Source organism: Amphiprion ocellaris, chromosome 20, assembly GCF_022539595.1.
Source record: "Amphiprion ocellaris isolate individual 3 ecotype Okinawa chromosome 20, ASM2253959v1, whole genome shotgun sequence".
Taxonomy (NCBI): Eukaryota; Metazoa; Chordata; class Actinopteri; family Pomacentridae; genus Amphiprion; species Amphiprion ocellaris.
Window position 1 is genome coordinate 25119741 of NC_072785.1, and position 27139 is coordinate 25146879.

The following is a 27139-nucleotide window of genomic DNA, read 5'->3' on the forward strand; positions in this document are numbered from 1 at the left end:
GTGTGTGATTGAATTTTATAATAATGTGAATTAAAAAGAACACTGCTCCAGCTGAATTATTAATTTTATAAATGAGTTAAATGCTGAGTTCAGGTTCACTCCACAGTAACCGGTGGACTAAAGGAGCGGAGTCCCGGCCGGTGATGCGGTTTGACAGACAGGGGGAGAGAGAGAGATCCTCCACCGGAGCAGGAAGCTGCTGCTGCCGGACCGAACAGGAGACACCGGAGCCTCGAACCAGCGTCGACATCAGCGGGCAGCAGGCAGACGGGGAGCGGTTCATCCTCCATAATGTAGACCCGACACACACCGCCACATCCAGCCTACGAGTCGACCGCATGTCCGGGGCGCGGCGCTGAGCACAAAAAAGCCGAGCTGGGAGCGTTGTCGCACGGTGAAAATGAAGGAGCTGAAGGGCTGCGGTATGCGCTCCTCGGTGGGCTTTCTGTCCCGCAGGGAGCTCACCGGGCAGCCGCTCATGAAGGAGGAATTCCAGCGACGCAGGCTCGCAGGCTGCACCAGCCTCTACAAAAAGGACATGCTCGGACATTTCGGCTGTGTCAACGCCATTGAGTTCTCCAACAACGGCGGAGAATGGCTGGTATCTGGTAAGTTGTCAGACCCACCTTCCCCCTGCTAGCTTCCACTGTTTTTAATTCGCTAGCATGCTAGTCAGTTAGCCTGGCAGTCAGCTGAAAAGCCACTGCGCGGCTAGCGGGGTTAGCCTAGCCGCTAATGCTTACGGGGCTAGCTAGCGTCCTGCCAAACAGTGGAGCAGCGGCTCGGAGGGCAGCAGATGTCAGCCCAGAAGACGATCGGTGCCGCCGCTCGACTGCACATTTTCACGTCCCGGTGGGTCCAATCATGGCGACCTGCTGAAAACACAAAGCTATTTACGTCCTGAGAGGATTAAAAACAATCATCTGGCCTACTGTGACAGCCTGTGGCTTGCCATTTTGGGTCCACTGAGGTTGTTTACTCTGCTCAGTGGAGCTGCAGTTTATTTATGTGACCAGGTTAGATGCATCTATTAGCACATTAACTCTGGAAACTGACACGAAACCCAACATAGCACTATCTGAGTGCAGGTGTTAACTTTGGAGGAGTATTAAAATGTTATTTCTGTTTAGATGTTGCTCCAAAAGCAACATCAGTGGTGTTTCGAGCTGTAGATATCAGTCAGTCAGTCAGTGAATTACTTGTCATCTGTTCAGTTAATTACATACTAATTTGATAAGTGATTAATTGGTTTGAGCAGTTATTTAAGAAAGTCTATAAAAGTTCTCTAAATTCCAGCTTTCGTATGGGAGAACTGAGAGCTTTTATTCATATAATATTGCGCAAGATTGCAACTAATGACTATTTTCTTAATTACTGAACGAATTAACTATGTATTGTTTAGCTTAGGGATGCTCCTAATACAAATCAATGGTATTTTGAGCTGCTGCACTAGTCACTTAATCAATAATTTGTCAACTGATAAATTAATTGCCAGCCCATGTAATAAGTAATTAATCAATTTGAATAACAATTTAAGAAAATGTGTTTAAAAAAATCAATGATTCCAGCTATGTAAGAAAGAGCTAAAGAGTTTTTAATCATATAATATTCTGCAGGATTTCAACCAATGACTGCTTTCTTAATCATTAAACTAATTAACTATGCATTATTTAGCTTACTGATGCACCAACTGTTTAACTAATCACCAGCTGTTTTGATAATTGATTAATTGTTTTGAATAATTCTTAAGGAAAACTTGTAAAAATCTAATTTCCGGCTCTGTCGGGGAAAGCTACAGAGCCTTAATTCAAGTTATATTGTGCAAATCGTGGCTAATAACTATAAAATTAATTTCTCCGTCTTTCAGTCAATGTAGTTTAGTTTAGGGCTGCCATACAGTGGAGTCCAGCTTCTTAAGGAGAGCTATAGAGTTTTTATTCATACAGTATTGTGCAGGATGGCTGCTAACGATTACTTTCCGAATCAATAAATCAGTTAATTATGTCTTGTTTAGTTTAGGGATGCTCCAAATGCAAATCATTGGTGTTTATAGCTGCTACACTAGTCACTTAATTGATTAGCTGTCAACTACTGAGTAATTGTTTAAGAAATCGTGTAAAAATTCAATGATTCCAGGATTGTAAGGGAGCGCAACAGGGTTTTTATTCATACTAAAGATTATTACCGTCTTCAACATTAAATCAGTTCATTCTGTACTGTTTAGGGATGCACAATGTTGGATTTTTGCCAATATCCATTATTTTCCAGCTCATTTTGTCCAAAGCAGATATTTACGTAAGTACATATTTTATTTCACTGAATTACAGATCGCATATATCATCCTGACTTTTCCCATGATGGCCCACTGGGAGGTACACACATGAAATATGATGCTTCTCAATTGTGCACAACATCAGAAAATGTAAAAATAAAACAAATACTAACAAAACTGCGAAGCTGTAAACTTTCTGTCTGCCTGCCAATGCTAGTTTTGGGCTGATGTATCATTTTAAAGTCTTTATTAGCCAATGACATGCTGCTGTTATTGTGTATCCCTAGCTAAGTTTATGATTTTTTTTTATGTAAAAATGATGTCCATCACACTTTTCCACAGTCTACGGGGAAGTTTTTAAATGTCACATTTTCTCTGCCAGTCATTTCAGTTCATTTTACTCCATCATATCGGAGAAGCAGTGCATTTTAGAGTTAGGAAGCAGGAAGTAGATGCTTTCTTCACTTTAAAAAATGACTTGAGCGACTAATTGATTCTAAAAACAGCTGCAGTTTATTTCTCAATTAGTCCATTATCTCATTGCTGCTCTAAATTAAATTCTTCTCCAGATAGTATAGAAATGAACCAGTTTGTGAGAGAGGCATTGGGTGAACAGTCTGCAACCTGTGACAATGGTTCACTTTAAGATAAGATCAACTTTATTCATCCCAAAGGAAACAGTTTTGCCAGAGTGCAATACAATAAACAATAAACAAACGTTGGTGAAATATGCACAATTACACTGAGGTTAGTAGCAAAAAAAGAAATAAAGAATACACAGTACACACAGACAATGAGGACGATGGCATGGGAAAACTCTCATGGCAAATAATAGGGATGAAGACTCACTGCCAACAGTTCAGTGTCCGGGTTACACACAGGCTCCTTTACCGTAATGTGTCCAGGGTTGCTCCACTTTCAATGTGAAAACTCGAAAAAGTCGAGAGAACATTTCTGTTTTTTATTCACTGTGAGTATTTTTATGACTTTGCTAGTAACGGTTTGTGTTTCTCTGCAGGAGGAGACGACCGCCGGGTGCTTCTGTGGCACATGGAAAAAGCCATCCATGCTCGGTCCAAACCTGTGAAGCTGAAGGGCGAGCACCTCTCCAACATCTTCTGCCTGGCTTTCGACAGCACCAACAAAAAGGTCTTCTCTGGAGGTACCACAAAAGCGCACTTCCTGTGATGTATCTGCAGGCTCTTTTCACAATAATGCAGTTTTTCCTTCTTTGCAACCTTTGACCAGGAAGGTTGATGAAACTTGTCACTTTGGAACTAGAGGTTAAAGGTTGATCAGATTCATACAGCAAAAAGGGAGTTAAGCTGTCACTGCAGGTTTAGGGCAGTGAAATAAATAGGAAAACATACATACGAGGTTCTCAACCTCACACGTCACAAGGTTGTTCTTGCCTTAGTTTTCAACATAGTCTCCTTTAACTTAAATGCACTTGGTGTTCAAGCTTGGCTATAAATTGAGCCTCCAGATTCTCCTCCTCAGCAGCATGCAAAACATTTTCATCACTCTGAAAATGGCCATCACACAAGTGGGATTGCAGTTTGGGAAGTCAGTAAGTAGCATGAAGCAACAGTTCAAAGCCACTTTTGGATGCTTCTGCCACCTGAACTGTGTGAACAGACACATGTCCTGGAGCAACAGCACTCAACTCCAAGTTCCCTCTCCTTTTTCCTTTGATTGCTTCAAACATTTGACTTTTTGTGTACAGTGATATAAGGCTTTATAGGATGCTCCTTGTTTCCGGGTGAGAACTTTTTAAAGTATCCTTGCATCCTAATTCAAATAAGACTTGAAAGAACCCTGGAAGTAATGGTGGACCGATTAACTGGTTATCTGATAAATCAGGCTGATTAAATGCTATTTTGAGATTATCTACGCTGGCTGATTACCAGCTCAGCATCAGGCCGATTATCAGGGGAATGGCTCACAGAGACGATGTTAATGAGTTGCCTTAAATGGTGCAGAGCCACATTTCTAATTCATTAAGACTCACCTCCAACGCTGGGCATTTATTACACAAAATACTGGGCAAACTCAACATAACAGGAGAGACAGAAGCCTTTGCTACCTGCCAAGAAAATTGGACCTGAAATGGAGAGTTAAGCCTCAAATTAGCGGGGAAATTAGCAGATATACAGCAAGCTTTAGTGTTATCAGTGAGGCTAAGATAAGTCTGTAGACAACAGTAAACACCTTTTGCACTGTGAGATGTTACATTTACCAGATCAGTAGGAGACGCTGCTATCTGCTGATAACTGCTGATGTTTAGTATATTTATATTGCATTGTGGACATTTATTTAGTCAATGGTTGAAATATTTAATTAAAAAAAAAAAAAAAAAACTTTTCAGAATTACTTGCATCCAATCGAATCAAGTTTATTTATATGTACATCACATTTAAAATCAATCTGAGTTAACCAAAATGCTGCACATGTTGTCAGATGGGCAGCATCAAACTATAAACTAACATCTAGATGATAGAAAGATTAGAATAACTTTATTGTCTGTTCCAAATAAAAACAGAAATTCATCTTTTGTCACGGCTGTAAGACAGCAATTATAAACCGCACTCAAACATTTAAAACACAGTGTAATAAATAAAAACAAAACACATAAAAACACAGTGCAGCCTTGTAAAACTTGTAAAATTAGCTTGTAATACAAAATATAGTGGTATAAAACACTAAAACAGATGAAGATACTTAACACGCCAATTCAGACAATAACAGTGTTAAATAAATGTTCATTTAGGTTCATTCATTGTATTTTTATCAGGTGCATAACAAAATAAATCCCACAAAACAACAGTAACAGAACATTAGTATTATATAGATCTTTAAAAATCTTTGTAAAACTCATGTTCAAACAGAAAAAAAAAGTTTATTGGATGCTTTTATGTGCATTTAAGTGGCTGCAAAAAGTCAGTAGTTGTTTCACTGCACATGAATGGTTCTGGGTATAAATAATGGATGTGGAATATTAAAATTTAATGCAGACGTTGCTGAACGGTGAAGTTTTGGAGGCGTGTGGTGAGTTGTGCTCCCCGTCCACCGTCTAGCTGCTATGCAAATGAGGAATTAACTAACCACACAGGCTAATGCCTCAACAACGAGCCAGTTTTGCATCTTAGCCTTGAGCTTGAAGATTAAAATATTCTTCCATTTTGTGATTCGGTTTGTCTCCGTTTTGCAGGAAACGACGAGCAGGTGATTCTTCACGACGTGGAGAGGTGGGTAAAGCAACACTCATCACTGTGGCATCAAAAACACTTCTAGAAAGGTCAACGGTTTAACTGCTGGTTAATGCATTCGCCCCTCACGTCAGCAAAACAATTAACATTGTGATGATTGTTGCTCCTGCAGAAGGGAAACTCTGAACGTGTTCCTGCATATCGATGCCGTGTACAGCCTCTCCGTCAGCCCGGTTAACGACAACGTGTTCGCCAGCTCATCCGACGACGGCCGAGTTCTTATCTGGGACACTCGCGAGCCGCCACATGGAGGTAAGTGGACGTGGATTACATCAGAAATCTGTTTGTACAGAACCCTAACAGGCAAAAAAACCCCCAGAAAACCTGATTTAAACGGTTCATTTATCCATTTGATCGCATATTTAAGGCTTGTAAACTGGCCACAGTGGAGGGAATAATGATAAATTTATGCCAAGGATTAAATCAAAACTGCAGCCTGTTTAAAATGCACAAGAAAGACTGTAAGATGTGAGGATATAAAGCTGCAAATAACAATTTTATATAACCCACAATCACAGGTTAGTCTGAAAATATGCTCTGCTGCAATGTGAGAGGATTAGGATGGATTAAGAAGTGGAAGAAAAACGAAAAATCTAACTATTTCCTGCACTGGAAGATGAACATTTGCCATGTCACTGGTAAAACTGCGTTGAATCAGTGCATAACATGGATTCAATTAATGAAAATTAGTGGTTTCTTGTGCACAAAGCATGTGATTGTAATTGAAAAGCTGCTCATATGAAGCCACATATTTTAAGTGGTTGTTGGACTGAAAAGGGGTGTTTAGTGCTCGGTGATGAGAGACCTGTTGATAGCTTTAAAAATGCAGTGGATCATCTTGCATGATGTGCACATCCTTCTATTTTAGAAGCCTTCCTTGTGACCGCGTTGGCCTAATAATACATTTAGCAGCGATCTGTCTTCCAGCTCTGCCAGCAGGGTTTTTATGTCGGCTTGTTACGGCACTGAGGCCACAGTTTTAATGGATGGAAGTTCCTCAGATGGTGGAACCACACTGAAGTCATGGTTTAATGTCAATTCAATTAGAGGCCAAAATGTATTGAGTCAAAAAACGTACATAAACCATTCACTGAGAACTGTTTGACTTGAATTGTTAATGTCTTCTGCTGCTATTTAAGAGCAAAAGTCAACATTACATGACGAAAAAGTGTCTTGCTGGCATGTTTCTGAGCAAAAAATCCCGCACAGATCCTTCATAAGCTTCGTTGTTGACTTTTATGTGCTTCTTACGTCCTCCTGTAGAGCCGTTCTGCCTGGCCAGCTACCCGTCAGCCTTCCACAGTGTGATGTTCAACCCCGTGGAGCCCAGGCTGCTCGCCACGGCAAACTCCAAGGAGGGAGTCGGACTGTGGGACATCCGCAAGCCACGCAGGTCAGACATTTTCCCACATTTCAAGTCAGTGTATCAGTATGCAGAAGATGGCCATGAGTCTGTAAGAGAACAAACTAAACCAAACGAGACTCTTCCTCCATCGTACCATCTTGTTCTAGCCATGGCGACACAAAGAAACAAAAGGAAAAAGGGAAAGGTCATTTTTAAAAAAACAAAAAACAAAAAACAAATACTGATGCTGATTATTGGTAATCAAAAAAGACAGATAGCCGATATTTGGACCCAATATACATTAAATGTAATGTTTTAGCAGAGAAGCTGTCATTTAGAAGTCGGCTTCTTCATTAATAAGGGTGACTATGAATGAATATGTAAAATAGAAATAGGAGAGATTAAATCAGGATGCTTTCCTCTGTTTATGTGGAATTGACTGACAAAAATGTTTCCAAAAGGACAAAATTCTCTAGAATGACAACTTTTCCAAAGCAACTCAAGTTTTTTTCAAAAACGGTTAAAGAATTGTCCAAAATGACTTAAAATCTGACAAAATATGACTAAACAATTTTCAAAATGTTTTTCAGAGTGTTTCAAAATTTGACAAAATTGACTCAAGTGTTTCAAAAGTGACTCCAAATTCTGTAATGTAGAAATAGAAGTGATTGAATTAGGATGCTCTCCTCTGTTTAATCACCTGAGATTGATTAGTTTGTCTGCTGTTGTTCTTCTCTATTTCCTTAATCTTTTACTGTTCTGTCACTTTTATCACCCAATAAGGTCCATATCTTAAAGTTTTGTTGATTATTGTTTTCCAGACCCTGTTCCAGATTAATCTTTTGCTAACTGACTAGCTGTTAGCATAGCCGTAGCCACTGAGAAAGAAGTTAATTTCTTGGTTTGTGACAACAGCTTGTGTTTCTTGTTCAGTTTTTCTGAGACCACAGAGTGACGACAGACAGAGAGAGGAGGTTGCATCAGACCTGAAGTAGAGCATTTAATTTAGCAATAACTGGTCAATAAAAATACAGATACTGATAATCAGAAAAACACCAAATATCAGCCATGATAATCGGTCTATCCCTAGCAAAAAGGGATAATGGTAGATTAAAGGAAAGAACAGTAAAGGTCTGTCTCCCATCAGAAAGTGCACCATCAGCGTCAGGGTTCATGGTGAGATGATTAATGGTGAGTAGAAGGAAGCTTGACGTCTAGTAGAAAGGTTTCAGGGTAGTTTTTAGTGAGAATCTGGGCTTTTCCAGGTGTTTGCTTTGTAGAACTTTGTGTTTCCACCTGTAATGTATTTCCATTTTAGAAGGATGGAATTTCTGACCAACAGATTGGGGGGAAAAAAATGATGTTGTGTTATAGTGGCCATATTCTGCGTTGGGTGACGACCAAACAGAGCAGTCAGGATTTAAGATCTATGTTTATGTTAGGAGGCCAAACCAAGGGTGTTAAATAGACTGGATCAGAGACCAGTCAGTCCAGAACATCTGCTGCTTCAGATTACTCACATCTATTACAGGCATCGCTTCTTTTAGGAAATAAATTTGCTCATTTATCACTGGTGAAGTAGGCTTCTCTCTATGTCTTGAGTCAGTTTTAAAGAGGAGATGAATCTTAATTCTCCCCTGAGGAGGAATCAAATTAGCAGCAGTGGTGTTTACAACTCATTATAGCCTGCAGATTAACCATGAAGGTTAGTATTACGATTAATGTTGTTAAATAAATCAGTGAAAGCTTTAATAATTGTTCAATTGACTAATATGATTAGGATTTTATTTATGCTGTTGAACATTTCTTCATCTGAGAAGTATTTATGAAGCATAAAATGTTTATTTTATCCATTATGTACTAGTAAATAATAAGTTTCAAGTAAAAAAATCCTGATATATTCCACAGTCAAGAATTAAAAATGGTCTAAATTTATTTTTTTTTAATCTAATTGATTTTTAAAAATTTTTATCATCCACTTTATCCTTTTACCCTTTATTCATTTGTGTATTTATATTTTTACTGTTACTTATATTATTATTTTTTGCCATGTGTGTTGATCCTTCTTTTCTTTCTTTCTTGTCATGTCTGTAAAGCACTTTGTAAACTCTGTGAAGAAAAGCTATATAATAATAATAATAATAATAATAATAATAATAATAATAATGGGTGTTATTTATAATAACTGTTATTGTTTATAATGATATTAGTTATGATTATTATTACTATTAACAATAACAATATATAATATTTTATAATATTATATATAATAAAATAATATGTAGTATTATTATTTATAATAATAATTACTATTATTACTATTAACAATAACAATATAATAACAATACAAACAACAACAATAATGATTTGTACTATTATTAGCTATAAAAATAACAGTTGTTATTTATAATTTCTACTATTGTTGTTGTGAGTAATAATAGCAATAATATATATATATATATATATATATATATATATAATAGAATGATAATAGAATGATAAATTACCTGACAGTCCAAGATTTATATATTAGGTATATTTATATTGTTGCCCAAAAATGTAGGTGACTCCTTCTATTTCAAGTGTTTTTAGTTTTTATTAGTAGCTTCATATTCAGTGATCTGAACCAGAAAAATCAGTTTACAGTTGGATAAGAAGGTTTGTTCTACGAGTTTCCACCAGATGGCGCTGTTGTCTCACCAATAAACTCACCGCTGGTCTCCTGCCAACCTGCAGGACGATCTCACTGCGAAAAAACAAATGTTTACTCCCAAAAAATGAAAACATTGCATTATGCCGAGTGTGTGTTTGGACACACTGGACTTATTAGTGCACAAATGATGGCCAGTAAAAGTAAGCACTGAGTCATTTGTCTTGGCTCTGCTCGGTTTGTTTAGTGTTACGCTGCAGAAAATCCCTCGGTTCACTATCACGTTTAAAAATAGCCTGCAGCTGAAAAGGAACTTCATGAAATATTTAATTCACTTTGTCAGAGTAATTTAGTTTTGACAGTCTCTTTAATCTTCCGCTAAACTGTAGACGCACACATATATCAGATTAATTGAGTTTATTATTAGTACTGTTGTTTTTTTTCTTCTAGAGGCGCTTATAAAGCTGCAGAATATCTGAACAAACATCTGAAACATGCGAAGATAATGAAGAAATGGAGTAATAATGTTTCTGTAAACTTTCACAACATGCTCTATTTAACAACTAAAGAAAAGAAAGTAATAATGTCCGTCACTAACAGCAGGCTTTCATCAAACAAATGAATCATTAACGTAATAATGCTCTCAGAAGTTATTTTAGCTTTGCTGAAACCACTGAACCTTCGAAATCTGCCAGCAGTCTTGAAAGGCATGTTATCTTTAAAAAATTGCCATTATTACCCCATTAATCAGAACCAAGAGGTACAAACAGTAACAGTAGAATTAATAGAACTAATCATGTGAGGTGTATGGTTTCTTCTGAAAACGTAACTAAATCCAAGCTTAAATTTTTTTTATATTTAAATCACCTTGAAAAATAAACACGTTGCACCAGACTCTGTAAAAAATAAAACTAATTCTGAGCTTCTTGTTTCAACCGTGAAGACTTTATTGACTCAGATGCAAACATCAGTCACATGACAAAAATTCAGGCAGGCTGTGTTTATACAAAGCAGATAGAAGGCAAGTATGGGAACAAATCAAAACTGTGAATAGTAAAATATCAATAGTCTATCGAGCGATTGGTAGCATCTGCCATTCTAATAGAAAGCTAAGCTTTAAAAAATAGTAACATGTCATCAAAATAACTTTATTTTGCATGTCTTATTTAAAACGTCACCCAAAATAAATTGATTGGTCTAACTAGATTCTGTATAAAACAAAAAATTCTGCACTTTTTTGCACAACTGCAAAGCCATTAGATACTCAGCTGCGACAAACAGTCGTGTATTAAAAATTAAAAAAACATTTTGGCTGAACTGCAGGCTGTGTAATAGTTTATTATCTATGTATGTGGAGTCAACGCTATTTTTTAGTATCAGTAATATCTTATGGACACGTTCATGCCAGTTTTTTTAATTTTGTTTTATTTTTTTGTAAATTGCACTAGAAAAATTAAACTTTTCAATTTCTTTTTTTAAAACTAAATATGACATAACTGTGTCATACTGCACAAAAGACATTTTTGAATTTTCTCTACTCATAGCAATGGTTGTGCTGTTTCTATAGAGGTGTATGACTTTAATTTTGCAGTGAAACAATCAGAAACTCCTTGGATTTCAGAGAGTCTAATAATAACAATAATAATGATAAGAATAATTTTATTTAGGTAGCACCTTTTAAAAACAGAATTTACAAAGTGCCTTATAGACAGGCCATAAGAGGAGACAAAAACAGAAAATAAGGAAAAAAATGAAGCAAAAATGGAGAAATGCAGTTAAAAATGGTGAAATATTTAGAAAATAAATCAATAAAAGAAACACCAAAAATGCCACATAGAATTAAGGAAAACAAACAAGTAGAATAAAAGAAAATAGAGGGTCAAATATCAAGTATAGTTCTCTTATGTTATGCATTGGATCAATGTCACCCCTTTATCTGGTAGAATCACTTTTTCAGTGCCCTGGAACCTGAACTGAAATATCAGATGTCACATTTTACATCATTTAAATGCATCGCCATCTGTTATCTCACTTGATGGAAGTCTTGAGTTCACTTATTCCCTGTTTCAATGACTGTAATGTACAAACACAAAGGCTCAGACTTTAATATGGTCACTAAATTGTGATGCAGTGATCACTGATTTGAATCCAAACGTTATCCCCTGCAGCTCTCTGCTTCGTTACGGAGGCAGCATGTCCCTGCAGAGCGCCATGAGCGTTCGCTTCAACAGCACCGGCACCCAGCTGCTGGCTCTGAGGCGCCGCCTGCCGCCCGTCCTCTACGAGCTGCACTCCCGCCTGCCCAGCTTCCAGTTCGACAACCAGGGGTACTTCAACTCCTGCACCATGAAGAGCTGCTGCTTCGCCGGAGACAAAGATCAGGTTGGTCCAGAATCAGTAACTAAAACTGCTGCTGCTGTTACTACTGATGGGTCATTTCACCTCAGTTCACTGAATGCTCCACGCCTGAACATCTTCAGTTTGACAGATTTATTTTAAAGTGGGGAATATTGTTTGAGCTGACCATGTGTACAATCTTTGGTCTTAGGTAACAAAGTGGGTTCGTGTTGATTTTTGCATTGTTTTTTTTCACACTAATCTGTGGATCAACATTTGAAGTGCTATAACTTGACAAACTAGAAAAGTACTTGGAGAGCGCAGCACTCTACCAAGGCTGTTCATTCCTCTATATTGCATTGCCAGACATGCAACATTTTTAATTTTTTTGGAAATGCAGCATTTGTTTATTCGTTACTGATGATCAGAAATCAGGGCAACATAGATTGTGACCATTTAATATAGATGTACCCACAAACAAAATGACCTTGCGCTGAGCACAGGCGTCTGTTGTGCATGTGTACGTTATGTTACATTATGTACTTACACCAAATCATGTGAGCTAAATATGTAGTGGGAGTGGCGGGAATTGATGGGACTCAGAAACACCCCCACAATTTAACCCTCGTGTCGTCCTGTGGGTCAAAATTGACCCGTTTTAAAGTTTGAAAATGTGAAAAAAAAAATATTTTCACAGTGAAACTTCTGATGTCCACGTTTTCAACATTTTTGGGAAAACTTGGAACATTTTTTGGTAGGAAAAAAGAAATGTTAAAAATGTGTCTTAAGAACATTCACAAAATAATCAAAAAAACATTTGTGAATGTTCATAAAGAAAATATTACAAGTTTTACTGATATATATGTAGTCACTTTAGATATTTTTAGGATTTTTTGGGAAATTTTAGTAAATATTTACAAGAATTTTTTGCCAAATTTGGGGGATTTTTTTAAAATAAAACTTTTAAGGGAAACTTTTAAGGAATTATTGGAATTTTCTTCCTGAAGGTTTTGCAAATTTTCAGAAATTTGAGGAATTTTTTTGCTGAATTTTTGGATTTTTTTCATACAAGGAAACAATATTTTTTAGTGCCTGTAAATGAAGACAGCAGGAGGGTTAATCAATTGTTCCTTGTATCTCTTCCAATAGATAAGTCCCGATAAGTCCGCAGTGGTCCATTTGTAGTAGGATCAATCATGTGATCATCAGCAGGCAGCTAATATAGCATTGACTTGTTGTCATAGTTACAGTGGCGCCATGCCGCTATCTCACAATGATACAGAAATCTTTAACAAATCCATGGATTCAGACCATAAGCCGCAATACGAACCATTAATATAATGGTGTAAATTTGGTGAAAAATGTTAATTTTTCTGTCTACTCGCATGTTCCACCAACCACACAAGCTTTATTTTTGAATCTAGGAGGCTGATTTTTTCCACTATGATTGGCACCAATAGGAGCTTTACAAATGTAGAACATGCCAGTCAGATGCATACTTTGAGACAAAAAAACCCTTAAAATCTTTGCATTTATGGCCAATATTAGGACAAACATTGAGCAGGTATGATGGTGAAACCACTCCAATAATGTCTCAACTGGAAGAGTTCTATATTTTTATTACTGGACTAAAAGAAAAATCATTTTCCACCTCATAGTGCTTCAGATAATTTTATGAAAAATGGTACCACTTATAAGATAACATACGTATGCATAGAATACAAATGCACAGATTCTTCACAGTTTGCTGAATTGATGTGGAATGACCCTGATGAAATAGAATAACATGTCATCTTCTGTACTTAAAGGGAAATAAATGCACGAAAACATACACAGAATGACTAAAACTTTCCATTTCATGTACAGCAGTGAAAGCAGCGTCTTGTATATGAAATATTAGCCTCTGGAGGGTGATTAACTCCAGATACAATGAGCAGATACAGCGTACAGAACAGAGGGGCCATTGTTTAACCGACTTTGTGGTCACTTAAAATGATATTTGAGGACAATATTGGGAACATATGGGATAAAACTAGGAGAATATACGAGTTGTTTCTGTGAATTTGGGACCTTTTCAGTGCTGGAGGAACACCAGAAGCCCTCGAACTCGGCCACTGATCCTCCCGTTGGTCCTCCTCAGACATGACATCACCCTGCAGTCATGTTTATTATGCTAACATTATCCTCGGGTGTCAGCGGGGCTTATGAAGGCTTAGAAAAAATTATCCTGCCCAGTGTGAGCAAAGGAGGCGGGTTAAAGGTTGCAGAATCAGGGTCAGGACTGTAAAACGAGGTTGCTGGTTTGAATCTGTCCATCTGCTGCCAAGTTGGACCAGAAATCAGGAGCTGAATTGCTTTACTGATGGTAAAAATGAGCGTTGAGGAGCCTTTGATAACAAAATTGATCAAAATAATAACAGATATATGCTTACTTATACTTACTTTGCTTCACTTTTAGCAAAAAATATTCATGTAACTTCTCTTTTACTGCATTAGAAAGAAAGACTTCAATTAGTACATGAACTGATTGTGGTGATTTTGCATAATGGTCAGAGTCTTTTCCATCCAGCTGTAGGAAAACAGCTGCATGAAATTAACATAAATGCCATGTTTTAATCACTATCCCCATCACTATGTTGTTTTCCACCATTTGTGCCCTTTAATTCAGCTGTTTAATGGCAGCTAATGGCGTCTGATGTTCAACCGACTGAGCATCTATTGATATGGATGGAGTTGCAGAGCCGAAAAAACAACATATTTTGGTTTTAAAACAAATAAAAAGTAAAGCTCTGTGTCTTGATGTGCACAATTTGTCAGATTTACCTCAAAACCAGACTTAAAAAGTGTAAATATCACAATCTAAAACAGAAAAAAATACTTAAAACCAACAGAAAAAGATAGTTAAATTATAAATTGTGAATATTTATGTGACAACTAATCATAATCTACAGTTTCATGATTATTAATTGTGCAGTGGTGTTTATTACAGTTCTTCTCCAATCATTTCTGAAACCCCAAAAATAAAATTTCTTTTTGTCAGTTAATATTTCAGTTATTTTCTTGATAAGGTGATTAACGCTTGGTCTATAAAATGTAAAAAAATTGTGAAAATTTACAATGAATCCATGCATATGTACGGTAGAAAAAAGCAGTGTCTGAGTTTCTTTTGGCAGGATTTTAAAAGCTTTTGCTGGATAGCTAATTGAGCAAATGAATAAAGCTGATTAGCTAATAATAATATAAGGAGGTGATTTTTCAGATTTGCAGCAAAAAGGGCGCATCAAAGACAGGAATACCGCTAATCTAAAACTAATAGACGCATCAAATGAACAGAAAACAGACAGTTAAATCCTAAACTACAATTATTTATAAGATAACTAATCATCAGCTGTCAATCTATAAATATGGACATCTTATTTGTTGTTTGTGCCCTTTTGTTCTGCTGTCATTTAATGAAACTGTTTATCTCAAGCTGCTTCTACTGTTTGATGGACTGCATTTCAGTGAGCATCTGTTGACACCACGGCACTGCTGTGGACACATTTTGGTTTTAAGCCTCCAAGACACTGACCCCAGTGTCTTAGAGGAGGCGATTTGACAGATTTGCAGCAAAAAGGTGCCATTAAAGGCTTAAATACCACTAATCTAAAACTAATAGAGGAGTGAAATAAACAGGAAACGACAGATGAAGATTATTTATGTGGCAACTAATCATCGGCTACAGTTTCATTTTTTTGTGACAGCCCTGATTGTGCAGTGACGTTTATTAAAGCTCTTCTTCAGTTATTGATCAAACCCCTAAAAATTGGAGTTGATGTAGTTTGAAAAACATCATATTTTATGTCTGCACCTCCCAGTGTTTCATCAGAATTATCAAAAAATGCAAGGCCTGATGTTCTCTGCAATTCAGTGGAATTAAATATGTGCTCATATCAATATCGACATCAGGCAAAATGAGTTGGAAAGTATTGAATATCAGCAAATATCTAATCTAATATGGTGCATCTCTCAACTATACAATAAATAACCAATTAATTTAATGATTAAAAAGGTATTTTAGAATTTTACTGTCATAGACGAGGAACGAAATGCGAAAATATTCATATTTAAGAAGCTGGAATCACAGGATTTCTGCATAAAATCTCAACCTGTTATTCAGTTATCAAAACAGTTCATGAATAATTTAACAGTTGACAAATATTTGATAAATTATTGCAGCTTTATTAGGGTTTTATTCATGTTACAGACTCCTACAGTGGCTGAACTTATGGGCAAAAAGCTGCAGCCGACAGCTCATATTTTGAGAAGTTGTGTAAAAGCAGCTGGAAAATGTCCTCAGCCAAGACGTAAACTCTAAAGTCTTTGAGCCAAATATGTCACAGAGTGTAGATAGAAGACGTCAGTTTAAGTTAGAGGCCACAGTTTAGAGGAAATGAGGAGACAGATGGAGGTTTGACTGGACCATTTTACATGTTTGAGCAGAAACGCTCCGGTTCTCAGCGGCTTCTTCGACTCCACAGATGTCAGAGGATTTTCTCAGCTTGGTGTGAGAGTAAAGATGCCGAGTGGCAACTTGCAGCGTGAAATTGATGGGAAAAGCAAAGAGGAGGGAGTTGTGGGTGCGACATTCCTGCCTGACGCATCCTCTGGGAAGCCGAAGGTGGAGCGGCCAGGTGTCGGGTTCACGGTGTGTTCATGTGCCCTGCAGCTACCGGGCTGACTAACGGGCTGATTTAATGGGTTTTCATCCCTGCAGGCTATTTCACGCAGGCTTCTCTCTGCAAAACATGTACGTAATGGTGAAAACGAACGGTCGAGCCCTTTCGCCGTCTTGTGAAAGTCTCTGTAAGCAGAGAGGCCAGCGGAATATTTGCGGAAGGAAATTGAAGACATTCATTTAAATAACTGGCTGATAAAGCAGCACGGAAATATTCCACAACTTGACAGACTGTCAGGAGAGCAGAAGAAATATGCCTCCAAACAAATGTGAATTATTGAACAAAAATGTGCTTTCAGATGGTAAAATCACCCCGACTGACATTCCAAGTGAATATAAATGCACTAAAAGGAAAGAAAAGGGTGAAGTGTTGTGAAGATGCTTGTGAAGGTCCAGAATATCACAGACCTCCAGCCAAATGCTACTAGATTGACCTGCCAACTTTGCAACTAAATGCGGTTATTAATCACCAACTTTAAATTCATACTCTGAATGATGTTAAAAATGAATAATTTACTGCTAGAAATTATCTTAAAACTGAATCTAAGACAGAGAAAAGCACCCTCTGAGTTCTTCTTGGCAGGATTTTAATACCTGTAGCGGAATAGCTAATTAGGGTAATTGATTACGCTAATGATTAATTAAGCTAATTAATGTCTTTTCAAAATTGGTCTTCGATATACGTGATACACATAATTAATGAGTTGTCAATTGGTTGATTAGTTACCAACTATGTTGATAATCAAATAATCAGTTAACTATTTTTTTTAAAGAAATAAGTCTAAATTCTGTCATTGCAGCTTCGTAAACATGAATATTTTCAGATTTTTTTCCTCCTCTATGACTGTAAATTGAATATCTTTAGGCTGTGGAAAAAAAATGGACAATTGAGGCTGCCTGATTGGCATTCTTGACCATTTTCTTAAAATTTTAATAAAAGAAAATTGATTAATCAAGAAAATACTCAGCAGATTACACCAAAATGGGGTTGAAAACTTGCTGAAATCAGTGTCTTCACCAACTGGTGATCCAGGTCGTTGAGGCCTCATTTTAAAGTATGTTGAGGAAAAAATTAAATAATTTAATTCTGACATACCTCTGTTGCTCACTCCTAGTATGCAATGTTTTACTTGTTTCATTGCTGATACTGGGGGGGAAAAAAGGGATTTCTGCATGCTATTGATACTTTACACGGCCTGCAGTTCAACCTGAAAGTTCAGAAATTTTTGTCACATGACTGTTGGTCACAGATGAGTCACTCATGGCTTCACGGTTGCACCAAGAAACTCAGATTTTTTATTTTTTTTTCACAGAATCTAGACAGAGCAGACAGTTTATTTTTAGCAAATTTTTAGATGAGTAAATTATTTTGGTGAAATACTATAACTTGAAGCTCAGATTTCGTTAAAGTTCCAGAACAAACCAGAATGGCCCTAACTGTTTATTTCAAGGTGCCTCTAATATTCGACTGACTTCTTTCTGTGAGCATCTATTGACAAGGGATTAGTTACAGATCCAAACAAAACCAATTTTGGTTTTAACTCTAAATAGAAAGGCGTATCCAGTGTTCTGGAGGAAGAGATTTGTCAGATTTGCAGTGAATCTTGACTTTAAAGGCAAAAGTACCACTAATGTAACACTGACGGAGGTGTAAAATGAAAAGAAAAAGATAATTGAATTGTAAATAATAAATTTTCATATGACAACTTATAATCAGCTAGAATTTCCGGACTTAAATTGCATTTACAAATTTGTAAATAACACATGTAGAATAAAATGAATTTGAAATATTATTATAATTCTAAGCTTAGATTTGGTTAAATTTCCAGACAAAACCAGAATGACACTAAGCATTTAATTCGAGATGCTTCTAATATTCAACTGACTGTATTTGGATACGCATCTATTAATTAGTATTTTATTTATATATTATATTTGTCAGATTTGTGGCAAAACCTGACTTCAGAACCACTGATACCACTAATCTAAGACTAATAGAGGCCCGAAGATGAACAGAAAAATAAATGAAATTGTAAATAAATATTTATGTGACAACTTATCAGCTAGAATTTCAGGGATTAAATTGTGTTTTTACATTTTTAAATGAGACGTAGAATAAAATGAATTACTAGATTTGGTTAATTTTCCCGATTAAACTGAAAGTCAGGCGTGGTTAGTTCAAGGATTGTCAGAAGGTTGAAATTGTGACCATTTTTCCTGCATTTGTGGCCTCTGGTTCTTATAAATAGTGTAATTTTTGTGAAAAAATAAACAGTCATTTTCTTCTAGCTGTTCTCTCTCTACTATTAATTTAAGACCTGTATAAGAACAGTAAGCCTCCGCCGTCTCAACTCTGTCAAAACCTACTTTAAATGACAGGTTTAAGTGGAACCATCTGTTGACGAAGTGTAATAATGTTTCAGTCAGGGAGCAGCAGCTCTGTTCAGGTCCGACTGTTATGTCGCGTAAATACAGCGTTTCATCGCACATTATGAGACGCAGCGCTGTGATAAGATCTGCTGGGTTTCTGCTGCACATTGACGTCCCCAGGGCTGCTCTATCCGAGGGTATATATACATAAACATTTGAGATATGAAGTGGAAAGTTTTGTCCTAGAAAACGGGGCAGACTTAAATCTAAACATCCTTTTGTTTTCCCTCCTCAGTACATCTTGTCTGGCTCGGATGATTTCAATCTCTACATGTGGAAAATCCCAAAGGATCCAGAAGCAGGTGAGTTATTAAATCTGTCTGCGCCGGCTGCTTATTTATCATGGAACAGTTATTATGACTTTTTTTTTCTTTTATACGTTTCCTCAAGACAAAAGCAGCAGAAGGATTTAATCATGAGGCTCCCAGTGTGAGACTGTCTTCTGCTGAGTCAGCACAAAAGTGAAAAAAAAAATAAAAAATTTAGTTTTTCTTGTGTGTGTGTGAATTTGGTTTGTTAAAATGGACTCGATTCATCAGCGAGCTTGTAAACAGACATACCAAGGCTTTAAAAGTGAGCTTGTTTTGTAGGGCAGAGGTTTGGTGAGTGTTCATTCCGCAAGGTTAAAGATTTCAGTGGCGTCTTAGTCGGCAAAACAAACCGGATTTCAGTCACTGTAACTTTTAGCCACAGAAAACATCCTTTCTGTTTCTGGTTAGCTCAGTCTGCGGTTTGCCCTCAGTTCATTTGGTCATGATAAGTTTTCCAGGCGTGAGTAACTGCAGCACATCTTCTATCTGTCTCATGCTTCAAATTAAACTACACCTAATTTAACTTCAGGTATTAAGTTCCCACCTGCCCAAAACTGAATAAAAATCAAGAGTAAACGCTGAAAAGCTTCTCATTTTCTCACTGAACAGGCCTGATATGTAATTACTCCGCGAGGAAAATCCCCCCAAAAATGCAACAATCCAAGAATGCGGTATTTGTAGCTCTTATGGCACCACCTGACACATTTATGGATTTCATTTTCCCCGGAGTTACTCACACTGAAAGTATGTGCACAGGGCCTATTTGGTGTCAGACTAATGGCTTATTACGAGGGCCACGGCTGCAGTATTTCACCATCTGTGTTTTCTGTGTCCAGAATCAGCCTGAATGAGTGTTTGTTTTAAAGACTCCTTGTTGTCGTCATCCGTCTCTGATGTATTCTGTCTGCTGGCGTCACATTAACATGCCGTTCCTTTTAAGGAGGCCCGGGTCGGGTGGTGAACGGTGCGTTCATGGTCCTGAAGGGTCACCGGTCCATTGTGAACCAGGTCCGCTTCAACCCCCACACCTACATGATCTGCTCCTCTGGCGTGGAGAAAGTCATCAAGGTTAGTGAAACTGTTTCACTGATCTAAGTTTAAGATAGAAGGTAAATTAATCCTAAACAGAGCTAAATGTTTAATCTACTGCACCATCAGGATTATGTAGTGTAAAGATACTCAATTTATCAAATCAAATCAGACCAGGATAAGGGGCTGGCTTCTTATGGACCATTTTCTAATTTCAGTGATAATAAATTGACTCTAACTGGGGATTTGTTTGTTTGTATACTAAAGATGCAGAAAAAGCACCCAAAAAATTTTGATTCCAGATATCTCAATTCAATATTTTACTGAAATGTATCACAAACACATTTCGTTTCAGCATATTTTTGCTATTTATGTGTTTGCTTCTTGTTTGTCCTGTTTAGCCAACCAATCATACATTAGATCTTGTGGTACTCTGGTCGGTTTGATTAAAAAAGAGTATTTTAGGATTGTTTTGGCAACAATCCCTTAAACATTTTACTGGTGTTTTGCAGATTTTTTTCCTGTTTAATTACAGATGACAACTAATAAAATTACCAAAAAATAGTTTATTTAAACATTAACCTTAAAAAATTTAATTTAAAAACCAGGCCTAAAACTGTTAATAATGTCCACGTCAAAATTCTATATTTTTACAAGTGGTAATTTCTTGTCTTGCATCATTTAAAATATATTGTAAAATTACAAAATATTCCTTTTTACTGTATTTAAATCTGAAAAAAAATATATATCACAATTTTACGGATATTTTCCAATATTTAAAAGAAAAATTATGTATATTAAGCATTGAGAAAATGCTAAATAATTTTTAACTGTAATTTTACAGGCTTTCCCTTTTGTTGTTTTGTTTTTGTTTTTGAGAAAATCAACTGGCAACCTCTGGGGACTGAAAAGTAAAGCCAAAGTGAAATGCCAAAACCTGCAGTTCCTCCAATGGCCACTTGAGGCTGCTCCAAAGCAAATCAATCTATACAGACCTCTATGTCAAAATGCACAACTTTGCAGCAGAAATAAACGTGTTTACAGCCTGGTACAAAAATCAGTTTTGGTCTCTACTGTTAGTTTCTCCATTCATGATAACTGTCTGGTGAATGAAAGGTTGCATAACTCACTCATCTAATTTCTGTTAAGGCTTAAAGTTGTGCTTTTTTATCGATTATATTTAGGGCATTTGCGCCTTTACTATGGAGAAAACTTATAGAATGATATCAGGGGCGTGGTGGAGGCTGGGAGGTATCATCTTTGTGTACAGTCTATGGAGAAACTACATTTCTTTCATATGTAATTGAAAATGCAGTTCAGTTGTGTAGAAGCAGGACTTTTGGGAGACCAGGCTGTCAATAAAGCCCCTTGGCTTGGTTTCTCTGTGAATTTTTAATTAAATAATGTCACATAAAGCTTAGTTATGGGCCTTTAATTGTTATATTTTACCTGATAAGTGTTACTGTTTGTTTGTCTAACTGCTCCTGGCCTCCTGTCGTTCTGTAACAGCAGCCTCGGGCCAAACTAAATTGACCGTCTCTGATGTAGCGTTTAGACAAACTGTTCTGTAAGTTCGCTGTCCAACATCTGCGTCCTCAGTTGTTCAGACAGTAGACGTGCCCTTAAGTGAGACATTGATCTCCAATGACACCACTGAGTAACCGACTTCCCTCTCTGCAGTGGGGAAGGACAAAAGATGGATTCCCCCCCATCAGTGACTGTCGGCTGAAACGGATGACGATGAATAGTGTCTAAAAACTGGGTCACGGAAGACAGGGAGGCCTCTACAGATTGTATATCTGATGCTATGATACCCTGTCAGGCCCTCTAAAGTCCTTTAAGGTGGCTGGAGGCTGTGTAAGCCTTGAAATAAATCAAGAATTATTGTTAAATCCTTCAGTTGTATTCTGCAGTCGGAGTAAAATCATAGTAGAAGCTCCTGAGTAATTTCTCCTCCCTGCTCTCACTGTGTTTATTCCAACCTGTTGACCTCAGTGAAGGAGTCTGCAGTTAATGTAGCTCCTGTCACAACATAAAGATTTTACACTCAGCAGCCGCCGTCCTGTATTATCTTATGACTAACTGTGCTGTCCTGTTTCTGACCTCCTGAACAAACCAGCCGGCGTTTCAGGTTTGCTTCACGTCTCACAGGTTTTCAACTGACTCAGTTCTGCATCATCAGTCACATATTTTGCCTCGGCTCAAAGAAACAGATTGTATTTTGCTTTTTTATCTTTTACTCATCAGTCTGAGAAGCCAGTGCCGTTAATATATTATATACGTCTAAACTTTAAACTTGCAATCTGCAGGATTTAGCAGCGAAAATGTATCTGTTTTGTAAAGATATTGTAGAGTCTAGCAAGAATTCAGATATTACAGTTTTTTTTTTTTACAAGTGGTTCATGTCTATCTCTAGCAAAATGACATTAGATGTGGCTAATTACTGCAAGGAAATATTATATTCCTAAATTTCTGAGTTCTCTGGTTCATGTTGTAGCTGTTTTAAAAGATATTACATTTTGTTTTTGCTGAGTTGTCATGGAATTTTAGATAATTCTACATAAATATAAACTTTGTGGACACTTTAAAGACTTTTCATCCGTGTTGGCTTAAAAGGCTAAGATTCCAAGTTCATTACTCACATAGAAACTGCAACTGGAAGGTCATGTGATGTGATGGAAAGCTGCAGAACTGATGCCAAATGGACTTTTGCTGACCTTTTTTCCAAGATCAGGAATAAATATTCACTGTTAATCTAGTCAATCTGGTTAGTTTATCTGGTCATGTGATTCCGAGGAGACAGTGCCATTAACATATTTGTCGTCTGAACCTTAAAGGCTCAATATGTGAGATTTAACAGCAACATTTATTTGCTATATAAAGCTCCAGTAGAATCTGGTGTTAATAAATAGACCAAAAGTGGAACTTGGTGCCCTAAAAATCCCAAAGAAGTATGTTCTTGATGTTATCCTTTAATATTTAAATTAGTGAAGTAAATTTATGCTTAATATCTGTTATTTTAAATATGCTACATAACTAACGGTGACTTAGCTTGATGGATATGCTCATGTTAGCATCCAGTAATTTTTACTATGTGTGAAAGTAAGCCAGACTGTAGGCCTTTAACACAGCCGAATTAATGAGTAAAGTCACGCCTGACAGCACAGTTTTTGAAAAACTGGCCTCAATGAATGTTAGCAAGCAGCTGGATTCCAACATATGTCAATATACAACAGAAACTGTGTTCAAAACATTTACTTTTATTATTTTTACTCTTTTACTTTCAGATTTTTTTTACCTCAAAGATGCACACAGTTCATTTTGGTGAATTTAAACTTTGCTAACTTCACAGGTCATCCTGTATTTCTGGAATATTAAGCCCATGTAAGAAGAAAGGATTCTCACTCTCCACAGGGTTGACAGAGTTTGAGCTTTTTTGATGTCAGCGCAGTAACTCGATGCTCCCTGTTTTGTACATTTCACTGCACAGACTGGAAGGTGATCCAGCTGCAGGTGTCCTACAGCGTTAAGGGGAATCTTTGCTCCTCACTTTGCCTCGGCACATTATTCATTCTGTCATGTTTCCATCTGTCTCACTTTTAAATCTTTGCTTTTGCTTTTTTGCCTCCCTCTTTTCCTTCCTCCCCTCTCCATCCAGGTGTGGAGTCCCTACCAGCAGCCCGACAGTCTGGGCGATCTGGAGGGTCGTGTGGAGGATAAATCCCGCAGCCTCTACACCCATGAGGAGTACATCAGCCTGGTGCTCAACAGCGGCAGCGGTTTGTCCCACGACTATGTCAGTCAGTCCATCCAGGAGGATCCTCGCATGATGGCCTTCTTCGACTCTTTGGTGCGTCGGGAGATCGAGGGCTGGAGCTCAGACTCTGACAGCGACCTGAGCGAGGAGGCCATCATGCAGCTCCACGCTCGAGTTCGTCGCTCCACCAGAGCAACGCCGGCGGCTCCCAGCACCGCCTCTGCTGCCGGCCACCACAGTGACTCTGACAACTCCTCGTCCTCCTCGCTGGCCGGACCCGACGCCTCCGGAGGGGAAGAGCCGGCCGGAGAGGACGGCGAGGAGCATCCCAGGAGACGCAGCAAACATCAGCGCCATCAGTCTGGCTTCCTCGTCAACGAAGACTCGGACTCTAGCGAATTCTGGCTCGACCCGATGCCCCGGCCTCGATCCCCGAGCCCCAGGGACAACTCCACGCTCTCCAGCCCCACCTCCTCGCTTCCTGCCGGAGCCTCCAGCTCGTCCACGTCCACCTCCAGCTCCAGCAGCGACGACGAGGAGCGACGCAGCGCGGTGAGGCGGCGCAACGTCATGAGGCGGCGCCGCATGCACGTGGTCTCCAGAGCCGGCGACCGACCCGAGTCCGTTCAGGGTCTGTTCTCGGCCATCGACTCTTGCAGCTACCCGTCGATTGCCATTGATGACCTGTCTTCCTCCTCGTCCGGCGAGGAGCGAAACTCCCTCCAGATCAAACCTTGCGGCGCCGCAGAGGAGGAGAAATGCCTGAGCCCTTCGGACTTTGTGTGTCTGAGCCCAGTGATGTCCCCCGAGAGCCACGAGAACGAGGACGTCAGCGACAGGACTGAGCTGGAGAGACTTCCAGCGGTGTCTCCTGGGTCTCTGGATGGACGCAGGACTGAAGGCAGAGCTGCAGCAGAGCCGACGTTAGACAGCTCCGATAGCAGGGAGGCGTGTAGCAGCTCAGCGGCTGCAGATATGAACTCCCAGAGCCGGCTGAGCCCCGGAGTGAACGGTCAGCACCGGACAGTGGCGGCAGCCAGCGGATACATGAGCAAGAACCAACGTGTGTCCTCAGATTCAGAAGAAGAGACTGAAAGTCCACCTGAAGACAGCAGGCCTCAGAGAGAAAAAGCTGCAGCTTTGAAACGGACTCATGTGGGCTCAGACGAGGGCGAATCAGGCTCGTCACCCTCAGAAAAAAAGCTAAAGACATAATCGCCCCTTTTTTCTCATCCTGGAGAGAAATCATTTGTTAACGGACTTCATTTAGGAAGTGGGTTTTCTATGGGTTTGTACAACTCAGCTTTTTCATTTTTGTTCATCTCTTGTGACACCGGAACGAAAGACTTAAAAACAAAGTGTGGTTAACTTTTGTTTTGAGAACAAAACGATTCGGACAGTGTCATTGTTTTTTAGGTCGAACCTCAGATGACTTTAATAAATCTAAAAACATGAGCTGAATACTGTTGATAATGACGGTATTGAGTGAGACGCAGTAATTTTCCTGCTGCGTCAGTGTTTCTTTCTCTTTCGGCTCTGGGTGTTGCAGAAAGCTCCACCCAGGATTTGGAGCTCCTCCAACCACAACAACAACCAAAAAAAAAAAGAAAAAGGCTTTTAGGTAGGACAAAAGCTTTGCAGCATTTTAATTTCTATGGTTTCACACTGAGCGTAAATCTGATTGGATTTGTTCTCATTTTTAAGTGATTCTCAGCTGAGACTGCTTCAGGGCGCCTGAAGAATTGACTCCCTCCACAGAAATCCCGAGGAGCACCATTTGTATAAGCTGCATTGAAATGATGCTTTCAGTGTCTCTACCGACTCTTTTTTGTGTCTCATTATCCAGCCCCTGGGTATCATTACAAGCCAGCTCGCTTTTGTTTTCTCGCAATTAAAGAATAATTTGTTCTCCAGTGATGAAGCTGCAGTGTCTTCCTGAAGCCCTCGGCGCCGACTGACGGGTGAAATCTTTAACTTGTGTCGACGAGCGTCTGTCTGAGGGGGAAAGCAAGTCGATTTTGTTGTAGAGTTTTGGGCGCTCCGCTACCATCTGCTGACGGGGTTGCCACGGCAACGCAATCTCAACTCTCTCTTGTGAAGGAAATGTGAAGCCTGTTCAGTTAGCTGTGACCCTGAGCAACCAGTGTCAGCCGGAGTAGAATATTTTATCGACTGAACCAAAGAGCTGAGTTTGCTTTCATTAAGAGATAAAAATTTGAATTCAGTTATTAGCAGTCTGCCGCGCTGGAAAACCAAACAGTTTCCTTGCAAGTGGTTCAAGATCATCTCTAAAAACATGACATGCAGTACCAGTCGTTTGGACACACCTTCTCATTCAATGGTTTTTATTTATTTGAATTATTTTCTACATTGTAGATTAATACTGAAGATATCAAAGCTATGAAAGAACACATATGGAATTACACTACTGTTCAAAAGTTTGTGGTCACTTACAAATGTCCTTATTTTTGAAAGAAAAGCAGTTTTTTTCAATGAAGATCACATTAAATGAATGATAAATCCAATTTAGACATTGTTAATGTGATAAATGACTATTCTAGCAGGAAACGACTGATTTTTAATGGAATATCTACATTACGTGTTTTGCCTGATCTGCAGTTCAAAATCCCAAAATATTAGTTTTACAGGTATGTGAAACAGATGGACGGATGGATCAATGGCTTGACTGCTCGGCTGTTTCTAAAGGAAGAAAAGAAGAGAAGGTAGAAGTAAATTCAGTCTTCAAATTTGATGTAGTGAACTTGTTTTGTGTGTCTAGCAGTTATAGAGCAGCATATTCGCTTTTCTGGAATCATAATTCTGGCATCCTGACATACGTAATTGCAATATTCACTCTGTTTTTGCTCAGTTTTTGGTCTCCACCCACTACTAAGGGCAATATCTGACTCTTTAGCTGCTAAATGCTTCACTTTGTTCAAAATGAAACTGTTTGTTGGCTGTTTAGTGCTAAGCAGGAGATGTAATGTGGATTTATGAACTTTTTGATACCTCAGTGCTGATG

At 38.4% G+C, this 27139-nt stretch overlaps 1 protein-coding gene across 2 annotated transcripts; it reads left to right on the forward strand.

Moving 5' to 3' along the window:
• The first annotated feature begins 155 nt into the window (after positions 1 to 155).
• On the forward strand, positions 156 to 26030 carry dcaf5 (ddb1 and cul4 associated factor 5). Of its 2 annotated transcripts, XR_002747069.3 has the most exons (10): positions 156 to 608; positions 3291 to 3434; positions 5484 to 5520; positions 5654 to 5793; positions 6805 to 6934; positions 11705 to 11918; positions 19256 to 19322; positions 20272 to 20399; positions 24019 to 25738; positions 25822 to 26030. XR_002747069.3 is itself a non-coding variant. In XM_023286677.3 (9 exons), the coding sequence occupies exons 1-9, from the start codon at positions 401 to 403 to the stop codon at positions 25330 to 25332; spliced, it is 2382 nt and encodes a 793-aa protein (XP_023142445.2). In that variant the 5' UTR covers positions 156 to 400; the 3' UTR covers positions 25333 to 26030. The 2 variants fall into 2 exon arrangements, 1 of the variants encoding a protein (XP_023142445.2); XM_023286677.3 differs by having other exon boundaries at positions 24019 to 26030.
• Positions 26031 to 27139: the final 1109 nt, after the last annotated feature.